Here is a 16,580-nt window from a genome sequence, read left to right on the forward strand (position 1 = left end):
GAAGTGGCAGGAGGCTTTGCATCATTAAAGACCCTGTATTTGATGGTTGTTGAGCCTACTGTGCACACTGACTTACTAAAAAGACACACTACAGAAAAGGTCAGTAGCAGCAATATTTATTCCAGTTGTGAAATTCAGAATGGAAACAGAATGGAAAATGAATCTGAGAAATCAAAGAACTGGATCAGATGTGACACGGATAATTATCAAGACAGATGTCTTAGAGGAATGCACCTTCCCCACTAACGCCCAATGCAGCAGAACAATCCACTAGCAGCTGGACTGGCATTAAATATTGTTGGGCATTAAATATCGTTGGCTTTCCTCAATAAAGATGTGTTCTGTCTTCTGTTTTTTGAGCCCATAGGGCATACAATCCCATTTGAAAGCTTTTCTCTCTAACCAGGAGAACTATAAATATTCTTATTCGTCTTTTAATGCAGACTCTGATTCTGTTAGCTTTCTAGTTATCAGTAGGTGGGGAGTGAAATTACATCAAATATTTGGAAATTTATTGTAAATTGGGAGCTCACATGTAACATCAACATGAATACCCAGTGGATGGATTTTGAAAACATGATGTGTTGCTCTTACAAACGGTCATTGATTCCTGTTTCTGGGAGGTAGGTATGAATGTTTAAAGTAGAGTTTTGGAATCATATACTTAATTTCATTTCATTTAGAAAGGAATTTATAAGAAGTGGATAGAAGTGGTTACACAAGAAAGAAGAAAGAGGGAATGAAGTCGTTGAAGAAAAAGCCCAAGAAGGAGTCTGGCTGATATGCATCACCAGAGGGCAAGTTAAGCTTAGATTATCCCTGATGTTACATTAACCTGAGCTCAGACTCTTTTTCCCTATCGCAAACACTGGGGCAGAACTCGCCCCCACAACGACGTATCCCAGGACAGGGCTCCCTGCAGAGCTCTGCATACTAGTGCCTGTCCGAGTAGCTCATTTGCTCGACCACTGCAGGATCCACCACTTTCTCACAAATGTAAAATTTGTACTCGCCACACCGTGCAGTGTCTATGTTTGCACCTTGAAGCCACACACAATCTAGGAAAGGACTTGAGCTGGCTCGTTGGATCTGAAACCTGTGAAAAAATAGCAGAGATATTCATCATCCCATGGTAAAAGTCACAGGCTGATACAATAATTCCCAACCGTTGCTACCCATTTGACCCACAAGAGCATACAAGCTCTCTGATGGGGGCTTGCCTAGGTTGATAAGCGAGTGAGTAATGCGTAACCTGTCTGCTGGCAAGCAGGCTGGGGGGACAGGCGATTACTGAGTGGTGGTTAAAGGTTGCTGCTTCTGGTTCATAACAAATACGCCTGGACATGGTCTGCTCCTATCTGTGAAGCAACTTACAGATCAGGGGAGAAAGCTGATCCATCCTCCCACAGCCAGGGCCCTTCATCTCCCTTGCGAGACAGCCCAATCCAGAAAGAGTAAGAACTGTAATACTGTGCTGATCGCATTGAGAAGTCCTGTATGGAAATAAATGCAAAGCCTGTGAATCACATCCCTGTTTCAGTCATATCGGCCTATGACTGGGAAAAGGAGAGAGGCAAATGAAAGCAAGCTGCTCACACCTGCGCGTAACACTTTTTTCACAAATGAATCTGGGCAGTGCCTCCTACTCCTGGCAGTCAGTACTGCTTTGGAGATAAGGAAAATGAACCCGCTGAGAGCTTTCAGTAGCTCTCAGCTAAAAGGACTGTTGAGATAACCGAAGCCTGCACATTAGCTGGGTAATGGGTACAGGATAATGACTTCCTTCCAAGACCCTGGTTGCGTAAGTCAGGCAGGAAAAGGCCTTTGCATCATTTGCTATCATTGTACACAGGAAATTGAAAATACAGACAATAAAAACACGGAGTTCAAGACATAATCCCATTGCCAATTAAGGGTCTGGGTAGAAATTTCTTCACAGTGAAGTGCTCTTCTGGCTGTGCTTTATCTGCCGCTTCATCTAACAACTTAGGAGTCAGAAAAAGACATGGATCCCCTTCTGCTCATGTGGGAGAAGAGCCCAGAGGGCAGGCCAGGCCAGCGAGCTTTCTAGTTGTGGACAGCAAGAAGCTGAAGGCCAGGCTTCTGATGGTTGCTAAATAGTTTTCTCCAGCAAGACAACAAAAGAGTTGCCAACCAGTACTAGCTCAGTTATATTTGGCCTGAGGTGGGATGAGGATCTAGATGTAGATCCGAGCTGGTGTGTCTCAGTTAACTCCCTTGAAGTCAGTAGAGATGCACCAGGGAAGGTGCAGCCACAGAACAGGTAAAGGGGCTCCAAAGGGGCACGGACAGTTTTTGCCCCTTGGTCCAACACACACATGCCATAGCATACTGCACCAGTGGAAGGATGGTGTGGCTGTTCGGGCCACAGTAAAATGCAGAGTGTATAATTAGAAAGAGAGAAAAAAATAATCTTTACCAGCTCTTCCTTACTCTCTATCTTAAGAAGTCTGGAATCCAGAGCAGAGCATTGAGCCTTGCTTTCTTGCCATGTTTTCCATTCCTTTGAAAAGTGGTAGCAGTTCTCCCCATACTGTAGCCAGTTCTCAGGACAAGGAATACATTTATGTCCTTGAAAACAAAAGAGCACCTGATCAGGTTTGTCAGTGACGGCAGTCTCTAGTGGTCTAGAGGATCCCTGCAGACCACTAGAGCAGTACACAGCCTCTCTGTCACAGAGGAGCAACAATTCTTCCTTCATTCTGCAGCTAAATTCATGTCTTCATTGGAGACTTAATAAACCCAGTTGCCAGAAGACCAGAAAAACATTTCTAAATGAAAATCAGAAAAACAAATAATAAAGATTTTTTTAATCTGACCAGCAAACCTGGAGGGTGCTAGCAAAACACAAATAGAAGAAAATTTTGGGAGGTTGAGACATGGGTCTAGGTGGATGTAAAAAGAAACCTAGACTTTCAGTCATATGGGTATGTTTCTATTCATGTGAACGTACTTTTATCTTCTTGTTAACAACATCAGGGCCAGCTCTTCCCTGCTATATGCTTTACAACCCAATCTATATTTAATTTATACTTAAACTTCTCTGGTAGCATTTCATAGTTGCTGTGGATTCAGGGTGCAGGCATCAGATAGTGATGGCCAGCCAAAGTGAAGGATAACGTGAGCCTATTGCTCTTAAAGAAATACCTTTCTGATAGCTGCACTTTGACTCTTTCTGCCACATTATTCTGTTAGCTGCATCTTGGGACCCGGAGTAATAATGAAGCCAGAAAGAACTCAAAATGTTGGATTTTTCTTTCACTCTTGCACCATTTGGGGAACCCCATTTCTAGTTGGAAACTGAAATAATCACAAGCGCAAAAAGACCTGCCAGACAAAATATTTTGGAGATCTCTGGAAACTGGGTCCCAACTATACATTGAACCATGTTTGTTGCTCTACAGTTCACAGGACCATTTTATACTGTAACAAAGTACAGGGGGAAGGCCAGAACTTGATGCTGGATGGCAACAGATAGCACAGCACGGTGCACTTGACTCTTACAAGTAGCTTCTGGTTTGTGCCAAATTCAAATGCAGACATTTACATAGATAATGACATTGCCACTCTCTCACAAGATGTTAATTTATTATGATTCTCCTCCCTCTGCTATATGATAATCTAGCATATTCAGCTCACCCATCATTGAAGTTTCACACTGTTATTTTGCACAAGAAAAAAAAAATACCCTCAGCATATAGTCTGTAAACTGTTAAAGCCAGTGCTTACAATCCCATTTCGTAGAGAGCAGCAGCATTTACACTTCTGCATCCACTACTGCATAACAGAATGAAGCTGTCTTGAGGAGTCAAAGCATTCCAGACAATTAAAGCCAGGAGGAAATTTCCATCAAAATTTTTTTACTACAATTTACTGAAACTGACTGTGAAAGAAGGAATGGTAGCATCAATGAATTTACCTACTAGAAACATATTTTTTTTAAAAAAAAGTGTCATCATCATGGTATTTTCTGAATTAAAATGTTTGGTTTAGGGTATAAACCAGCTCCATTATAAAAATTCAATAAATGTACTTCAGAAAGACTGATACTTAAAAAATGATCAAAATGGAAATGCAGCCTTTTGATTGACTCCATTGAAATTCATTTTTAAATGAAATAATTCAGAGCAATTTTAGAGATTTTGATTTTTTTCCTTCCAATATGGTTGATAGAAAAAAAAATCAATCTGTGGCTACCATAATGCGATGGAACCACCATCTTCCCCCCACTATGTACCTCTGGAGGTGACAAGTTGCTTTACAGTCTCTGTCAAGTTCAAATTCTGAGCCTGGAGGAGCTCCAGCTGCTGGTTGAGGCTTTCCATAATTGCCTTTTGCAGGGTGAAGTTTTCATCCCTTTCATGCACAAGGTGGCAGACCAGGATGACTTGAATCACAGCAAAACAAGAATGAAATTGTTCCATTAATGTTAAAGCTAAACTGCTCAATGCAACCTGAATAAACTTACCAAAAACACACGTACCTCCCCGTGACTGAATATACTTGACCTACATACAGTTTGTGCACACCTATGAGCAAGACGCAATACATCCCAATTTCAAAGACTGGGAGATCTCTTGAGTGGGTAAACTCTTCCAGCAAGGGACACTTTTTTGCATCATTAATCCCCTAGGCTAATCCTTTTCCTTAACTAATTTCCTAGACTTTTAGCTGTTCGTACTGAACTCTGAGCACCCCTTCTGTGACCATACTTACACCTGGCAGCCAAGACTCCTGCAGCTGCCACTGAACTTAGGCAGAAGACCCCAAGTGCCACTGTAGCCAGTCGCCAACAGGAAGATGGACTGGGGGAATCTGGGATAGACAACAAGAAGGAAAGCAGCAAGAACAGCTGTATCTGCAGCTCCTATATTGCACAAGACAACACGACCGGTGGTCTGCCCAGTGAATTGCTGAGTTTCAGACCAGTATGTGGTGTTACATTATGAAAATTGTCCCATCGTTTGGCTGTGGCCAGTCCTCCTTAGGAGTCAGGGGCTGGGAAGTGAGCAAGCCACGGAGACTAGCTTAGCCAGGAGCTTGTAAGAGAAAATGAATTCGGCAAATAAAGCTGAACAGCACAGAATTTCACATGTGGGGAAAGAACATCAAGGAAGTATTTGTGCTTAAAAAATGGCTGAAATTTTCATATGCAGCCAGGTATTGGGGTATTTTTACTTTTGAGTGCCTAACCTGCCAAATCAGGAATTAATTCACCTTTTCAGAAAATAACCTCAGAAACAGCCACCAGTGAAAGCCAAGCCCCTGCAAAATAATCTGAAATTAGGGCATACAGATATGAACAAGACCACATATCTGCAGTTGCACAGAAACAGTCTCACACCTGGAGATGCACACACCCATTCTTGCAATGTGAGCAAATGCAAACACCCGTGTGAATTTACACAGTCCCAAAACACAGAGGAAAGGACTGCTTCCAGTTTGTGACTTTTGTGTTCTTTTACTAGACTCCAGTAGGAAATTTCAGTGGGAATACTAATATTATGTTGAAGTCAACAGAAATAACTGGCATACCAACAGTTGAGAAGAACCCTACTAGATTACTGGGAGTTCAGCTTCAGCCTCCAAGTATAAAACTCAAGGACCCCTCAAAAAGTGAGAATGACATAATCATTGGCTAGTCAATAAGGGGAAATTTCCTTCAGAAAGACCTCTTTAATCTACTAAATTATTATCAAATTTATCAAATTCATCTCCAGACATTTAGTCAGGCTGGAACATGACATCTCTTTGCTTTGCTACTACCTTTCATACAGAGCGATTCTAAAGCACTAATGCAATGCATAAAGGATAAAGATTTGGGATCAATCACATTCCTCCCTTCCTCTGTGAAGCTATGTAGCATAATTTTTACGATTTTTAAGTACAAAAAGGTATTTGTCCATCTATTCCTTCCCTTGAGAGAAAACATGTTTTTCCCCTAGCATTTACTTCATTCAGTTAGTCAGATTTAAATGAGTAAAACTGAAAGACTTTTGCAAGGTCCCTTAGGCAGATTACTTCACTAACTTCCAGTAGTTAGACTTAACGTCTAACTGGAACATGTTTATTTTTACGTAACTGCATCCCACAACCTTAATTATATCTCTCCTCTCAAATCTAAACGTTTTTTCCACTTTCTCCAACCTTCCATTTTTTTTTAATCTCCTGCTCCTTCTTTGTCCCTCCAATTTCTTAGAAGATTTGAGTTCAAAGGGCTCCCAGAAGCCGAGATGCAATATGCAGGTGACATCCTCCTCTGAGCGTCACATAAAAAATGTTCCCCAAGGTGAGAGTTTGCCTTGGAGAGAACTGCCCCCCAACACCACCACTACCTTTTGCTCTGGCAGTCTGGAGCTCCTGGTCCTGGGATTTTTCCAGTGTCATGAACCTCAGGTCTGCATATGTCACTTCTTCACTTGTCATTTCTGACAAGGTTACAGGAGAATTCAGAAGTTTGGCTGCTGCCACAGGAGAAACAGGGATAAGATTCTGGCTGGGATCAAACGAATGGTCAGTGTCATTAGGAGCTAACAGAGTGATTCATGCGAAAGTCAGAAGGGTTTTTTTGGCTCATACTAAAGGATTTCATGACACAGCGATGCTGGGCGTTGTTTATGCGCAGCAGAGTCCCAGAATAGTATTTAGCTCTCCTGTGTGCGTAAAAATGCAATGGGGCACGGAAACCTCACAGTTCTCAGTTCCTGGAACAGATGCATAGAGTTACCCAATTTGGCGGTACATCCTTTCTGTAGAAAGAAAAAGAAGGAAGGGGAGAGGTGAAGAGGAGATGACATTAATTTTGGATTAAGTCTAAACAATTCCTTGAAGTTTTTCAGCATGAGGGGGGTTTGTTTCCTGGCTTTATTATACAGTGATTAATATTCAGTAAATTCAGCGAAGGGCTCCTCGATCTCTCAAGTGACACAGGAGGACTGGAGGTAAAATGAAGTGAGAAACATACTGACCCCCTTTGCTTATTGCTTGTAAGCACATCACGCTTGTCCTGATGGAGTAGCACATAGGCTTGTCATTCCATTGCCCGTTTCTAGGACACAAAGAAATGAATCCAGGTTTGCCCGCTGCTGTTCCAAGTATGTCTGCACTGTAAAAAGGAATGAGCCGAAGAAATCTGCTGAACTAATGGGGAGTCTGGGTAGAAAATTCATGTACCAGAATATGATGCTGTGCTCCTGGACTAGCTCTGGCCTGGAAGCAGTCCAGGCAAAGTTACACGTGATAATCCCTGCCTTTTAGCAAAAGTGATTGACAGAGCACAGCAGCATGCCATTGTACTAGGGCTGCCACTGCATCCAAGGAGGGGTCACCCGTCAGCTTGAGTGCCTGCACCATGCTCTCTTGAACTTTGAGCACCAGGAATAAGATGGAGAAATTTACCTGGTCCTACGTTTCCTGCTATTTCTAGGTCTGCTGATGAAATGACAGGAATGAGACCTGAACTTTCAGTTTCTTTTCATATGGCTCTACCGCACGCAGCCCAAGAACTGCTGGTCTCACCAGCTGTTAACTTGGGAACAAGGATGAGCACCAGGTAGCACAGAATACTACCCCCCAGCAACACGTCTCACTAGTTCCAGGCTGCTGGAGATCAAAGCTCCCTGGGTACAGGGCGAAAGGCATTCCCAGACTTTTATCTTACAGCGGAAAACGGAGCGCAGTGACTTGACTCCAGCATCTGGGCAGACACATACAGACCAATGCCTGTTAATTTACAGGAGTGCCTTACCCTGTCCCCAGTGAGCTGCTGCTTTTGCACCCTCTGTCACATTTTCTGTCAAAGGGAGGTAACAACCCTTATGTCCTCAGTGGAAAGAGCATGAAATATGGGAGGGAAGTGTTCCGCTTCTTTATGCGCAGTTTATTCAATAATGATCTTGTTTTGTTTTACAAGTAACGGAGCCCTTTTGGATTACCATCATCCAGTGTGAAATACATGAAAGCTTTGATAATGTCTTACTACACCTGCAAAAGTATCAGGGGTCCTTGTGAGCCCCAAATGTGGTCCCATATTTTACATTTCAAAATCCCCATGGGGAAGCATTGGGTATGACCAATTAAGGTGGCTGTAGTGGAATACTCCTTTGAAGAGTAGCAGGGAACAAGCAGCAATTTCTCAACAACTTCTAAGAGCACTACAACAGCATTTTTTTCAGCTCTTTAAGAAGCTTTACTCCCAGTTAAGATCATGTTACCTATGAAATAAAAGTTAGAACAGGCTTGAGATGCATCCCTTGATACAACCAGAACAGGGTTGTATAAGCAGAGAGGACAGAAGTATTTTCTGTCCATACCACAGTCTGCTTTCTCTGGCATCCAAGGAAGGATATGTTCAAATCACATAGCTTACTATGGAATGGACCCTTAGATTTTAAACAACTGCAAAGAACAGTGAAAGGTCAGTGATGGGATATCTTTGTTTGTTTTGGCAGTTCTGTAAGAGTCTGATCACATTTTTGAAACCTTTTGAAAGGTGGCAAGGGGGAAATAGGAAAGAGAAAAGTCACTGCAATATAACATTAAACAAAGAAAAATGAAATATTGAGATAATTGAGGCAAAATACTAGAGGAATATGGAGAAAATTAAACTATTGTTGGGTGATAGGCTAGCAGGGCCATAGGTGGATTACTGGAAGCACAGTATTAATGGCAATGCCATAGAAATAGAAAAAGAATGATCAGTAACTTTCAGCAAGAATGACTTATGATATGCTTTTGGAGGAGTCACTGGTTCATGTCACACTGCTGCTTTTTCTTTAGAGAAATTTTTTATCACTTTATCTGATATTTCTCCAGTTTGATCCTTCTAGAGTTTGAAATTCTCATGAGACTGAATTTCAGTTAAAAATCAACTGATAATCTATTGAATTATCACACTGATAATAAAAAGGCCCTGAAAAACATCAGTAATTTGCACTTCTTTTCCACACTGAATCCCACCAGTTTTAAAAGCTGTACATAAAAGAAAGGCTATTTTACAGTTCTGCTGGGTCTTTTCTTCTAGAACTCCCATAATACACAAAAGATTTCAGGAGAAAGAGACAAAAAGAATATTGGACAATTCCCATGTAAATACAAAGCCAATAGCTCATGTTTCTATGTTTCTTATTTGTCTACCAGGACGCAGAAACCTTCTTCCAGTAGCAGACTAGTTTAGATAGATAGACAGGTTGATAGATAGATAGATAGATAAATATATAAAGAAGTGCATGCTAAGGCATGTTTATACTGCACCACTACTTTTATAATTAGAGAATGGTAAACGGTTTTTAGCCTGCCTTGGGAGAATACATTGTGTTCATGAATCTATTGGTTCTGCTCTGAAACTCTCATATGCATCACCAAGGCTAATGATTCACCAGTTTAATGTGAATGCATTGTGATTGCAACATGGGGCAACAAGTTCCTCTAGTTGCTATCCTGCCCTTAACATATATTTATGCACCAGTCCCAGGTGGTTCCCAAACACAAATAGTAACACATTACTGCAGAGCATTTTTTTCTCTCTCAGCTATTCAAAAGAGAAGGAGAAGTTGAACACAATTATATGCATGTAATAACACCCTGAATAGCCACGAGCAGTAACAGAAATCTAAAACAGTTCTACAAGAGAGAGAAAATTAATGGGTCGTTGAACAGAACCTACTAATCTAACCAGCTGCGGGACAAATCGTATCCAGGATAGGAGAATCAACATGTATTCCCTGCGATGTATTTGGGGGGTCTTGGCTGGAGTGGGACCTGTGAGTGAGCAGACGGTCAGCTGCAGGACTGACATAGCAGGAGACTACCAGAGGGATGGTGGCAGAGCCTTAAAATGGGAGATAGAAGAGGTGTCGCATATGTGTATATATATGCAGACGCATACATATATGTATACATATGTTGCATTCATATACACATACATATATATACACATACACATATAGATATACATATAACTATAACATATAAAACGCTGTATTTAATTATTATATTACAAACGCTTTCACTTCAGGAGGAGCATCTCGCTTGTAGCATACACTCTGCATGTTGATCATATGGCTAAAGTCAATATTTGGATCCACAGAGGTAGCACAATGTGAGTACAGGGACAGAAAAGGTACTGGAGGAGGGAGAGAAACCTGAACTCTGTTTAAACAGGTCAATAACATGACCTTCAACCCACTCCCCTCAGGGTAGGGGCGGGGAGAGGACTAATTGGGAATGAACAGACTCAGAGACCCTTTCTGCTCACAGAAGGAAAGGGTCAGGTCTGCGGAGATCTCATGATGCCCTTCACTGAACTAGTTCAACATCTAAAGTAAGAACTTGTAGCCACCGCTTTTCTCCTGATCTGACTGGAAGGCTTTAGAGATCCCTTCAAAAGACGGAGAGAAGCAGGCCAAGAGAATAACAAAAGGAGACAGGCAGAAACAAACAGGAATTGCCAGTGACAAAGAGAGAAAGAGAGAAAGCAAAAGCCTGGAGGGCAGAGAAGAAGGATAGACCCAGAGGAGGACGGAAAGAGGTAGAGCGGGAAGAAGAGATTGGAGTCAACACACAACAAGGAATCTGCTCCTTCTCCTGGTCAGTGGACTGGTGAGGATGAATTGAAACTAGAAAGGACAAGAAGACATCAAGCAGCTTGAGACAGCAAGAGGCCACAGAACCCTCCTACAGGGATGCACAGCCCAGTCATGATCTGCTTTGTTTTAGGGTGTTTCTTATGGGTAAGTCATACCTCAGGTTCCTTTTTATGGGGTCTCTGCTCAGTTGTGGAGTTACCTTGGAAAGATGGAGGGGCATTAGCAATTGACAGTCACAAGAATTTCCCCGATATTCTGTGCAGACGCACAGAAGAGAAGAATATTTGCTGCTACTCCAGGGATGGTAACACAGAGGTCAAGGTACCCAAGGCAAAGGAATGAGATGGGTACGAGTGCTGGAGGAACAGAGCAGAATTTAAGTCAGCATGGGTATAACATGAGGCAGGACATTTAAAGGCTTTTAATACTGGAGCATGGAGAAGGATCTATATCTGTGCCATGACATAGCTTGTGGTGGGGAAAAGGAAATTTGTGGTGAGGGTGAAGGTAAATTGGGGTCTGTGCTGGGAACAGTGCTAAGTAGGATTTTAATGACTATGGGAAGTAAAGATATGAAACAATGCAGTTGGTATCACAATAACTTCAAATCTACAGCAGAATATACGATGGAAACAACGGAAGATAGATAACAGTAAGTCCTTACCATAGGAGATTCAGACTGGCAATAATCCAGGTGACAGAGATGAAAGTTGCATATGACAAAGACTTAACTCACTCTAGCTGTATCTTGCTTGTTTTTCTCCTTCTAGTTCCCCCAAGTGAGAGGTGAGGAAGGCTGTCTCAACACTGAACTGTGAGTATTTTTCAATCTCGCACTCTTTTAAGAAGACTATGAAAGACAAAGGCAGTAGTGGGCATCAGTGTTATGACATGGTGGCTGACATTTTCCAGAAAAGCTTACTTTAATTGCAACTATTGAAAACTCACATAAAATTGCCATTGCTTTGAATGTGAAGAGTATTAATTACTATCTATTCAACATACTGATCATGTGGTACTGTTCCTGCTACCTCTTTGGATACCTGTAATGATTAAGAGCTTTCTGGTGTAATTTTGATTGACAAATTATGAATTTGGAATTGACCTTTCCTTGAAAAATTGGTTTGAAATATACTGCTTTGGTGAATATTACTTTTGATGATGTCATTTGTAATAACAGAAATTAAGACAAAACAAAAGTGAATGCAGATCCCTAAGGTTTGCAAACAGAATTGGGCAGGCACAAATATCAGCGTAACAATAAAGAGAGAAGGCTGAACAGAAGGGAAACTCAGCTAACAGGGAGATTGATGAGGTCGGACAACTGTCTTCTCCACAAAGCACAGTGCGTTTCTCATCATTGTGCCATTCAGAAGCTGGACTGTAAGTGAGGAGCATGTGGGGAGCTGGAAGAGGATACAGTAGGGATCTTCCCATTTATTTGGTATTCTGTGGCTAACTATTTCTTGTACTCTTTTCTCAGCTGTTCAGGTACAGAGTGGGACCGTTTGTGGTATATCTGGTAAGATGGCATAAGTTTACTTTAAATATCTGCATCTCTGGACAATTTCAGTAGCAAACAGTGGGGTTAAATGTGACCTGCTCAAGTGCGATGCCACCCCCACTCTCCCTTGGCACCCCCTAATGCTCTACAGTAGCAAGGCAACCCCTTAGCTATCACATCATCTTGGACAATTGTTGACTTGCCATCGCAGGCCTCCTTTTTTATTCCATGTATTAATTTAGTAGAATGCACAATATTAATAGAGTTCATGGCACAATAAGCTCTTTAAAAGGCCCATTTTTAAAGTAATTTCAGTCTGATTCCTTAGCAATTCTCACCAGGATGAGATTAAAAAGCATGGTAGTCATTGGACCTCTACAAGGCTGCATTAATACGAGTGTAGCCAGCAGATTGAGATATGATTTTTCCTCTCCACTTGTCACTTATGAAGACACATCTGGAATACCTAGTCCAGTTTTGGTCCCCCAGTACAAAAGACATGTTGACAAACTGGAGCAAGTCCACTGGAGAGCAAATAAAATGGTCAGGGGTCCAGAGGACATGATGTATGAGGAGGGGCTGAAAGGACTAGGTTTGTTCAGCCTGGAAGAGGCTAAGGAGGCAGCCTAATTGCAGTTTTCCACTACCTAAAGTGGATCTAGAGAGAAGATAGAGCCAGAGTCTTCTCAGAGGTGCCCAGCAGAAGGACCTGAGGTGACTGGCCAAGCCGCATCCAGGGAAATTCTGATTAGACAGAAGGAAAAAATGCTTCCCCCATGGGTGGTGCAGCACTGGAATGGGTGCCCGGAGCAGACCTGTGATCTCCATCCCTGGAGACTGTGCAAACTCTGCTGGACAAGGCTCCAAATGACCATGTCTAGCTTTGAGGTTAGCCCTACTTCAAACAGGGAGAGACCTTAAAAGGTCTCCTGCAAACAAAGTCTTTCTGTCCTAATTCTGTGTCCTGTCCCTTTCCAGGCTGGTGGTGGTGATCGGTGGGCTGCTGTTCCTGTGTGGCCTGGTTTCCGTCTGCGTGAGATGCTGTTTTCATTGCCGTCAGACAGGGGAGGAATCGGGTCCTCAGCCCTACGAGGTCACCGTCATTGCTTTTGACCATGACAGCACCCTCCAGAGCACCATTACCTGTGAGTTGGCTTCGACAGAGGCTGGGCACCTCAGCACACCCCAAAGTGAGGGGCTGCACTGTAAAAAGCCCAGATTGCGGCACCCCAAGGCTGGCAGAGGGAACTTTGTGGCAGGAGGCAGGGACATAGCACATAAATCTCTACATAGTACAAATTAAGGTGCTCACCAGGCTTCATGTAGCAAATGCAGCCAGATGGTGAGTCAGCTGTGAGACATGTTTGGGTGGAATAAGGGCAGCTACGGGCCCCCGTGGCGTTTGAGGAAGGAGTAATTGTGGGATGTTGCTGATGGGGTTTCGCACCCCCCCCTTCTAGGGAAGGATGAAGGGGCAGGAAAGGAAAACATTCAGGCTGTGGGGAGAGAACAGCCTGTGTGCTGCAGATATACTCGTCCTCCACTAATCGCATGGTGCTTTCAGGATGAGGCAAGCGGCTTTTGTCTCCTCCCTTTCAGCTCTCCACTCCGTGTTTGGGCCTGCTGCCAGGAGGATATTAGCAGTGGCACACTCCCATAACGCTGCGCAGGGAACACCACCCCTCTCGGCATCAGACACTCCTCCGGTCTACGAAGAAGCTCTGCACATGAGCAGATTCACAGTCGCCAAGGCAGGGCAGAAAGTGCCAGACCTGGATCCAGTGCCGGAGGAAAAACTGCAGGCATCTGCCGAGGGCAAGAATGCCCAGCCAGCCCTCCCAGGATACTAGTGCCTGTTTTTACTGAATGGCAAATAATTCCGAATAGTTACGTGCAGAGACTAATTCTTCTGGGCAGGGTGGGGAATATCAGATTAACTTCCATAGTCTAATGAGAAAGGGAAAAAAAGCGACTAAAACTCCAAATATTTTCAGATCCAGCATATTTTGATGGCTCCTTTCGACATCTCCTTGAGATAATTGGCCATTGGCATTCTCCATGTCCATTTATTACATACGCACATCACTAGTATCACAGTTTGCATGAACAAGCAGGCAGCAGGATCAAGGTGCTGAGCCACTTTGCAGGCTAGTGACCTGCAAGGGCATTGTAGATGCTGTCTCGTTCTACTTGCCTCCAGCCTAAGTTTCCTGGGTATGGCAGAGAGGTTTTCAGAACAGGAAAAATGAAGACATGTCAGAAGGTCTTAATACCAGATAATAACACCAAACTTTTGGAAAGTGCCAACCATTTATAGAAAATTTGAAAAAAAAAAAAAAAAAAAGCTGTGTAGGAACACAATCTGCGTGTAAACAAAAGACAGCATACATTGGTAGTATGTGCAGTATAGTCCCCTAAAGGCCTAGAGGATATATCAATGAATACAGTCTGAATATGATTTATAGCAATTCTGAAACAGTAGTCACAGCTCTTAAAATTGAATTAAAAAAATATATGTGCAAAAACAGATCAAACAAGGGGAGGAGCCGGAACACTATAAAAAATAAAGCTCAATCATATTTTAGTTACATTCACATTGTATCATTTATTAATTATTCTTAATATTGCTGTCAAAAGCAGATCATAAGACCATTTAAAACATTTAAGCCATTTCTCAGATGGAAATAATTTGTGAGTCTTTCCTGATCGATACAAATATGTTGAATCATCCAGAGATTAAGCAAACTGTTTGGGTGAACATAGGTATGGACCATCTGTAAAATGTTTTCTTGGACTAGGTACACATGAGAAGGTGACTGTTGAATTACATCAGTATTGTCTCTACCCCAGGTTCAGCAACTGAAAACATTAAAGCAGAAGAACATCAAATATCAAATGATAAGCAGCCATGAATGAATTACATGTATATGTTAACGTTGATATGAATTCACAGGTCACGGACATCACATCGTTCTGAAGTGCTTGCATGGCCCTTCCTACTGCAGTACCCAAATTCTCACAGTCCCTAACATGCTGATCTTCACAATGCTCCTGCGAAATACGTAAGAATATGGTTATTTTGTAGATAAGGAGAACAAGGACCAGGTCCCCAAACATGTCTAGGAACCTAACGGCTGTTGAGATTACAGCCATGGAGAATTTTAGAGAAGGTTGGTAAGATAGCTTCAGGGATTAATTTTGTATCCAAGGGAATTTAATGAGGGTCTTGACTTCCTAGGTCACAAACTTCTTCCCGAATTGCCTAGTTATTACCTAATTGTACCGCTAATGAGTGATAAACTGGAATGGAATAAATAAATGACATATAAGGCTATGTTTCTTCTGCTATACAGCACGCTTGAAATAATAATAACTGTTTGTGGAACACCTACTAGAGTGACCTATTTCATCAGCTGCTCTCTGAAGTCCAGTTCAAGCCTGACTTCTCCACCAAGCTGCAGAACATTTCCTGGAAGGCTCTTGTTTACTCCACAGTAAAAGCCTGAAGCAAGCAGAGACATTTGGATCTGCTGAACATGCGTCAAGCCCAGAAACTTCCTGCAAGCCTTCACAATCGTTTCCAGGGGGAACATACCATTCCTGCGCTGCCTCCACCCCTTTCCTTCAGCCTATGAGCCCCAAGCTGTGCGGGCATTTAACACGAGATGGCAGCCCTGCTCCACAGGGCAGCAGTCCTGCCTAGCAAAACAGGCATGCGCAATTTTTAATAATTTTCAATAATAATTACACCGTAATTTTTGTATAAGATGTGCAATAAATAGGGAAGTTTTAAAATTCTTAGTTTTCCCCTCCTCTGCATCAAATCACCTCCGCTATCTCCTTTCTCAGTTTCAAGGGGAAAAGTTACAGGTCACTTGCACCCAGAGCTGGGTATTACCAGCTGATTTCAGTGTGTTTCCTTTGACCAGAGCCAGTATTGTCTAACTCTCCTGTCCCATCCCGTCTGCTCACATCCTTCTTTGCTTGTCTCATTCTTAGTTGTTAGGTGCTAGAGCAGGTTCCCTCAAGTTTTTTTTACTGGCAAGACATCAAAAATATTTCAAGTGACAATAACGATAGGTATATAACTTCACTTGCTCGGGGATTGTTTCCTACTAAACTGACTTCAGATGAGCTATTTCAGAGAAAATATTTATAACTTCTGCAAGGGATCAACCACTCAGAGCCCATAAGACATGATAAAACACCAGATTAAAACAAACAAACAAAAACCAGAAGCAGATCTACAGACACTCTATCTAACCATGCAAGGTTGTATATGTCAGCAAAGACCAGGTGTCAGTGACTGGAAACACTTCACTCTTGCTCTCAGATCTGTTACGATTCAAAGACATTCTCTCCTCACAAACAATCAAAAAATGAGGACAGAGTGAATAAAGATCACATGTACTTCGTGAAAAAGCAGGACCACACCCCATAAAAATATAGCAAGTTTACTTATTTACAGA

The 16,580-nt window shown here is 42.4% G+C and overlaps 2 protein-coding genes across 2 annotated transcripts; one reads left to right on the forward strand and one right to left on the reverse strand.

Moving 5' to 3' along the window:
- Positions 1 to 933: 933 nt before the first annotated feature.
- LOC104074180 (C-type lectin domain family 7 member A-like) lies at positions 934 to 1,484 on the reverse strand. Its single transcript, XM_009574225.1, has 2 exons — positions 1,375 to 1,484; positions 934 to 1,096 (listed from the first exon to the last, which is right to left on the reverse strand). The coding sequence occupies exons 1-2, from the start codon at positions 1,482 to 1,484 to the stop codon at positions 934 to 936; spliced, it is 273 nt and encodes a 90-aa protein (XP_009572520.1).
- Positions 1,485 to 10,703: 9,219 nt separating this feature from the next.
- Positions 10,704 to 13,961, forward strand: TMEM52B (transmembrane protein 52B). Its single transcript, XM_009574224.1, has 5 exons — positions 10,704 to 10,751; positions 11,378 to 11,421; positions 12,091 to 12,129; positions 13,090 to 13,256; positions 13,711 to 13,961. Exons 1-5 carry the CDS (start codon positions 10,704 to 10,706, stop codon positions 13,959 to 13,961), a joined length of 549 nt encoding a protein of 182 aa, XP_009572519.1.
- Positions 13,962 to 16,580: the final 2,619 nt, after the last annotated feature.

This window comes from Fulmarus glacialis, unplaced genomic scaffold (genome assembly GCF_000690835.1).
Source record: "Fulmarus glacialis isolate BGI_N327 unplaced genomic scaffold, ASM69083v1 scaffold9823, whole genome shotgun sequence".
In the NCBI taxonomy this organism is placed as follows: domain Eukaryota; kingdom Metazoa; phylum Chordata; class Aves; order Procellariiformes; family Procellariidae; genus Fulmarus; species Fulmarus glacialis.

Coding starts and splice junctions, on each gene's coding strand:
- LOC104074180 (XM_009574225.1), bottom strand. CDS start 1,484: ATGCGATCAGCACAGTATTACAGTTCTTACTCTTTCTGGATTGGGCTG. Junction 1,097..1,374: donor TCAGCTTTCTCCCCTGATCT/GTAAGTTGCTTC, acceptor ATTTTTTCACAG/GTTTCAGATCCAACGAGCCA.
- TMEM52B (XM_009574224.1), top strand. CDS start 10,704: ATGCACAGCCCAGTCATGATCTGCTTTGTTTTAGGGTGTTTCTTATGG. Junction 10,752..11,377: donor TTTTAGGGTGTTTCTTATGG/GTAAGTCATACC, acceptor TTCTCCTTCTAG/TTCCCCCAAGTGAGAGGTGA. Junction 11,422..12,090: donor GGCTGTCTCAACACTGAACT/GTGAGTATTTTT, acceptor CTCTTTTCTCAG/CTGTTCAGGTACAGAGTGGG.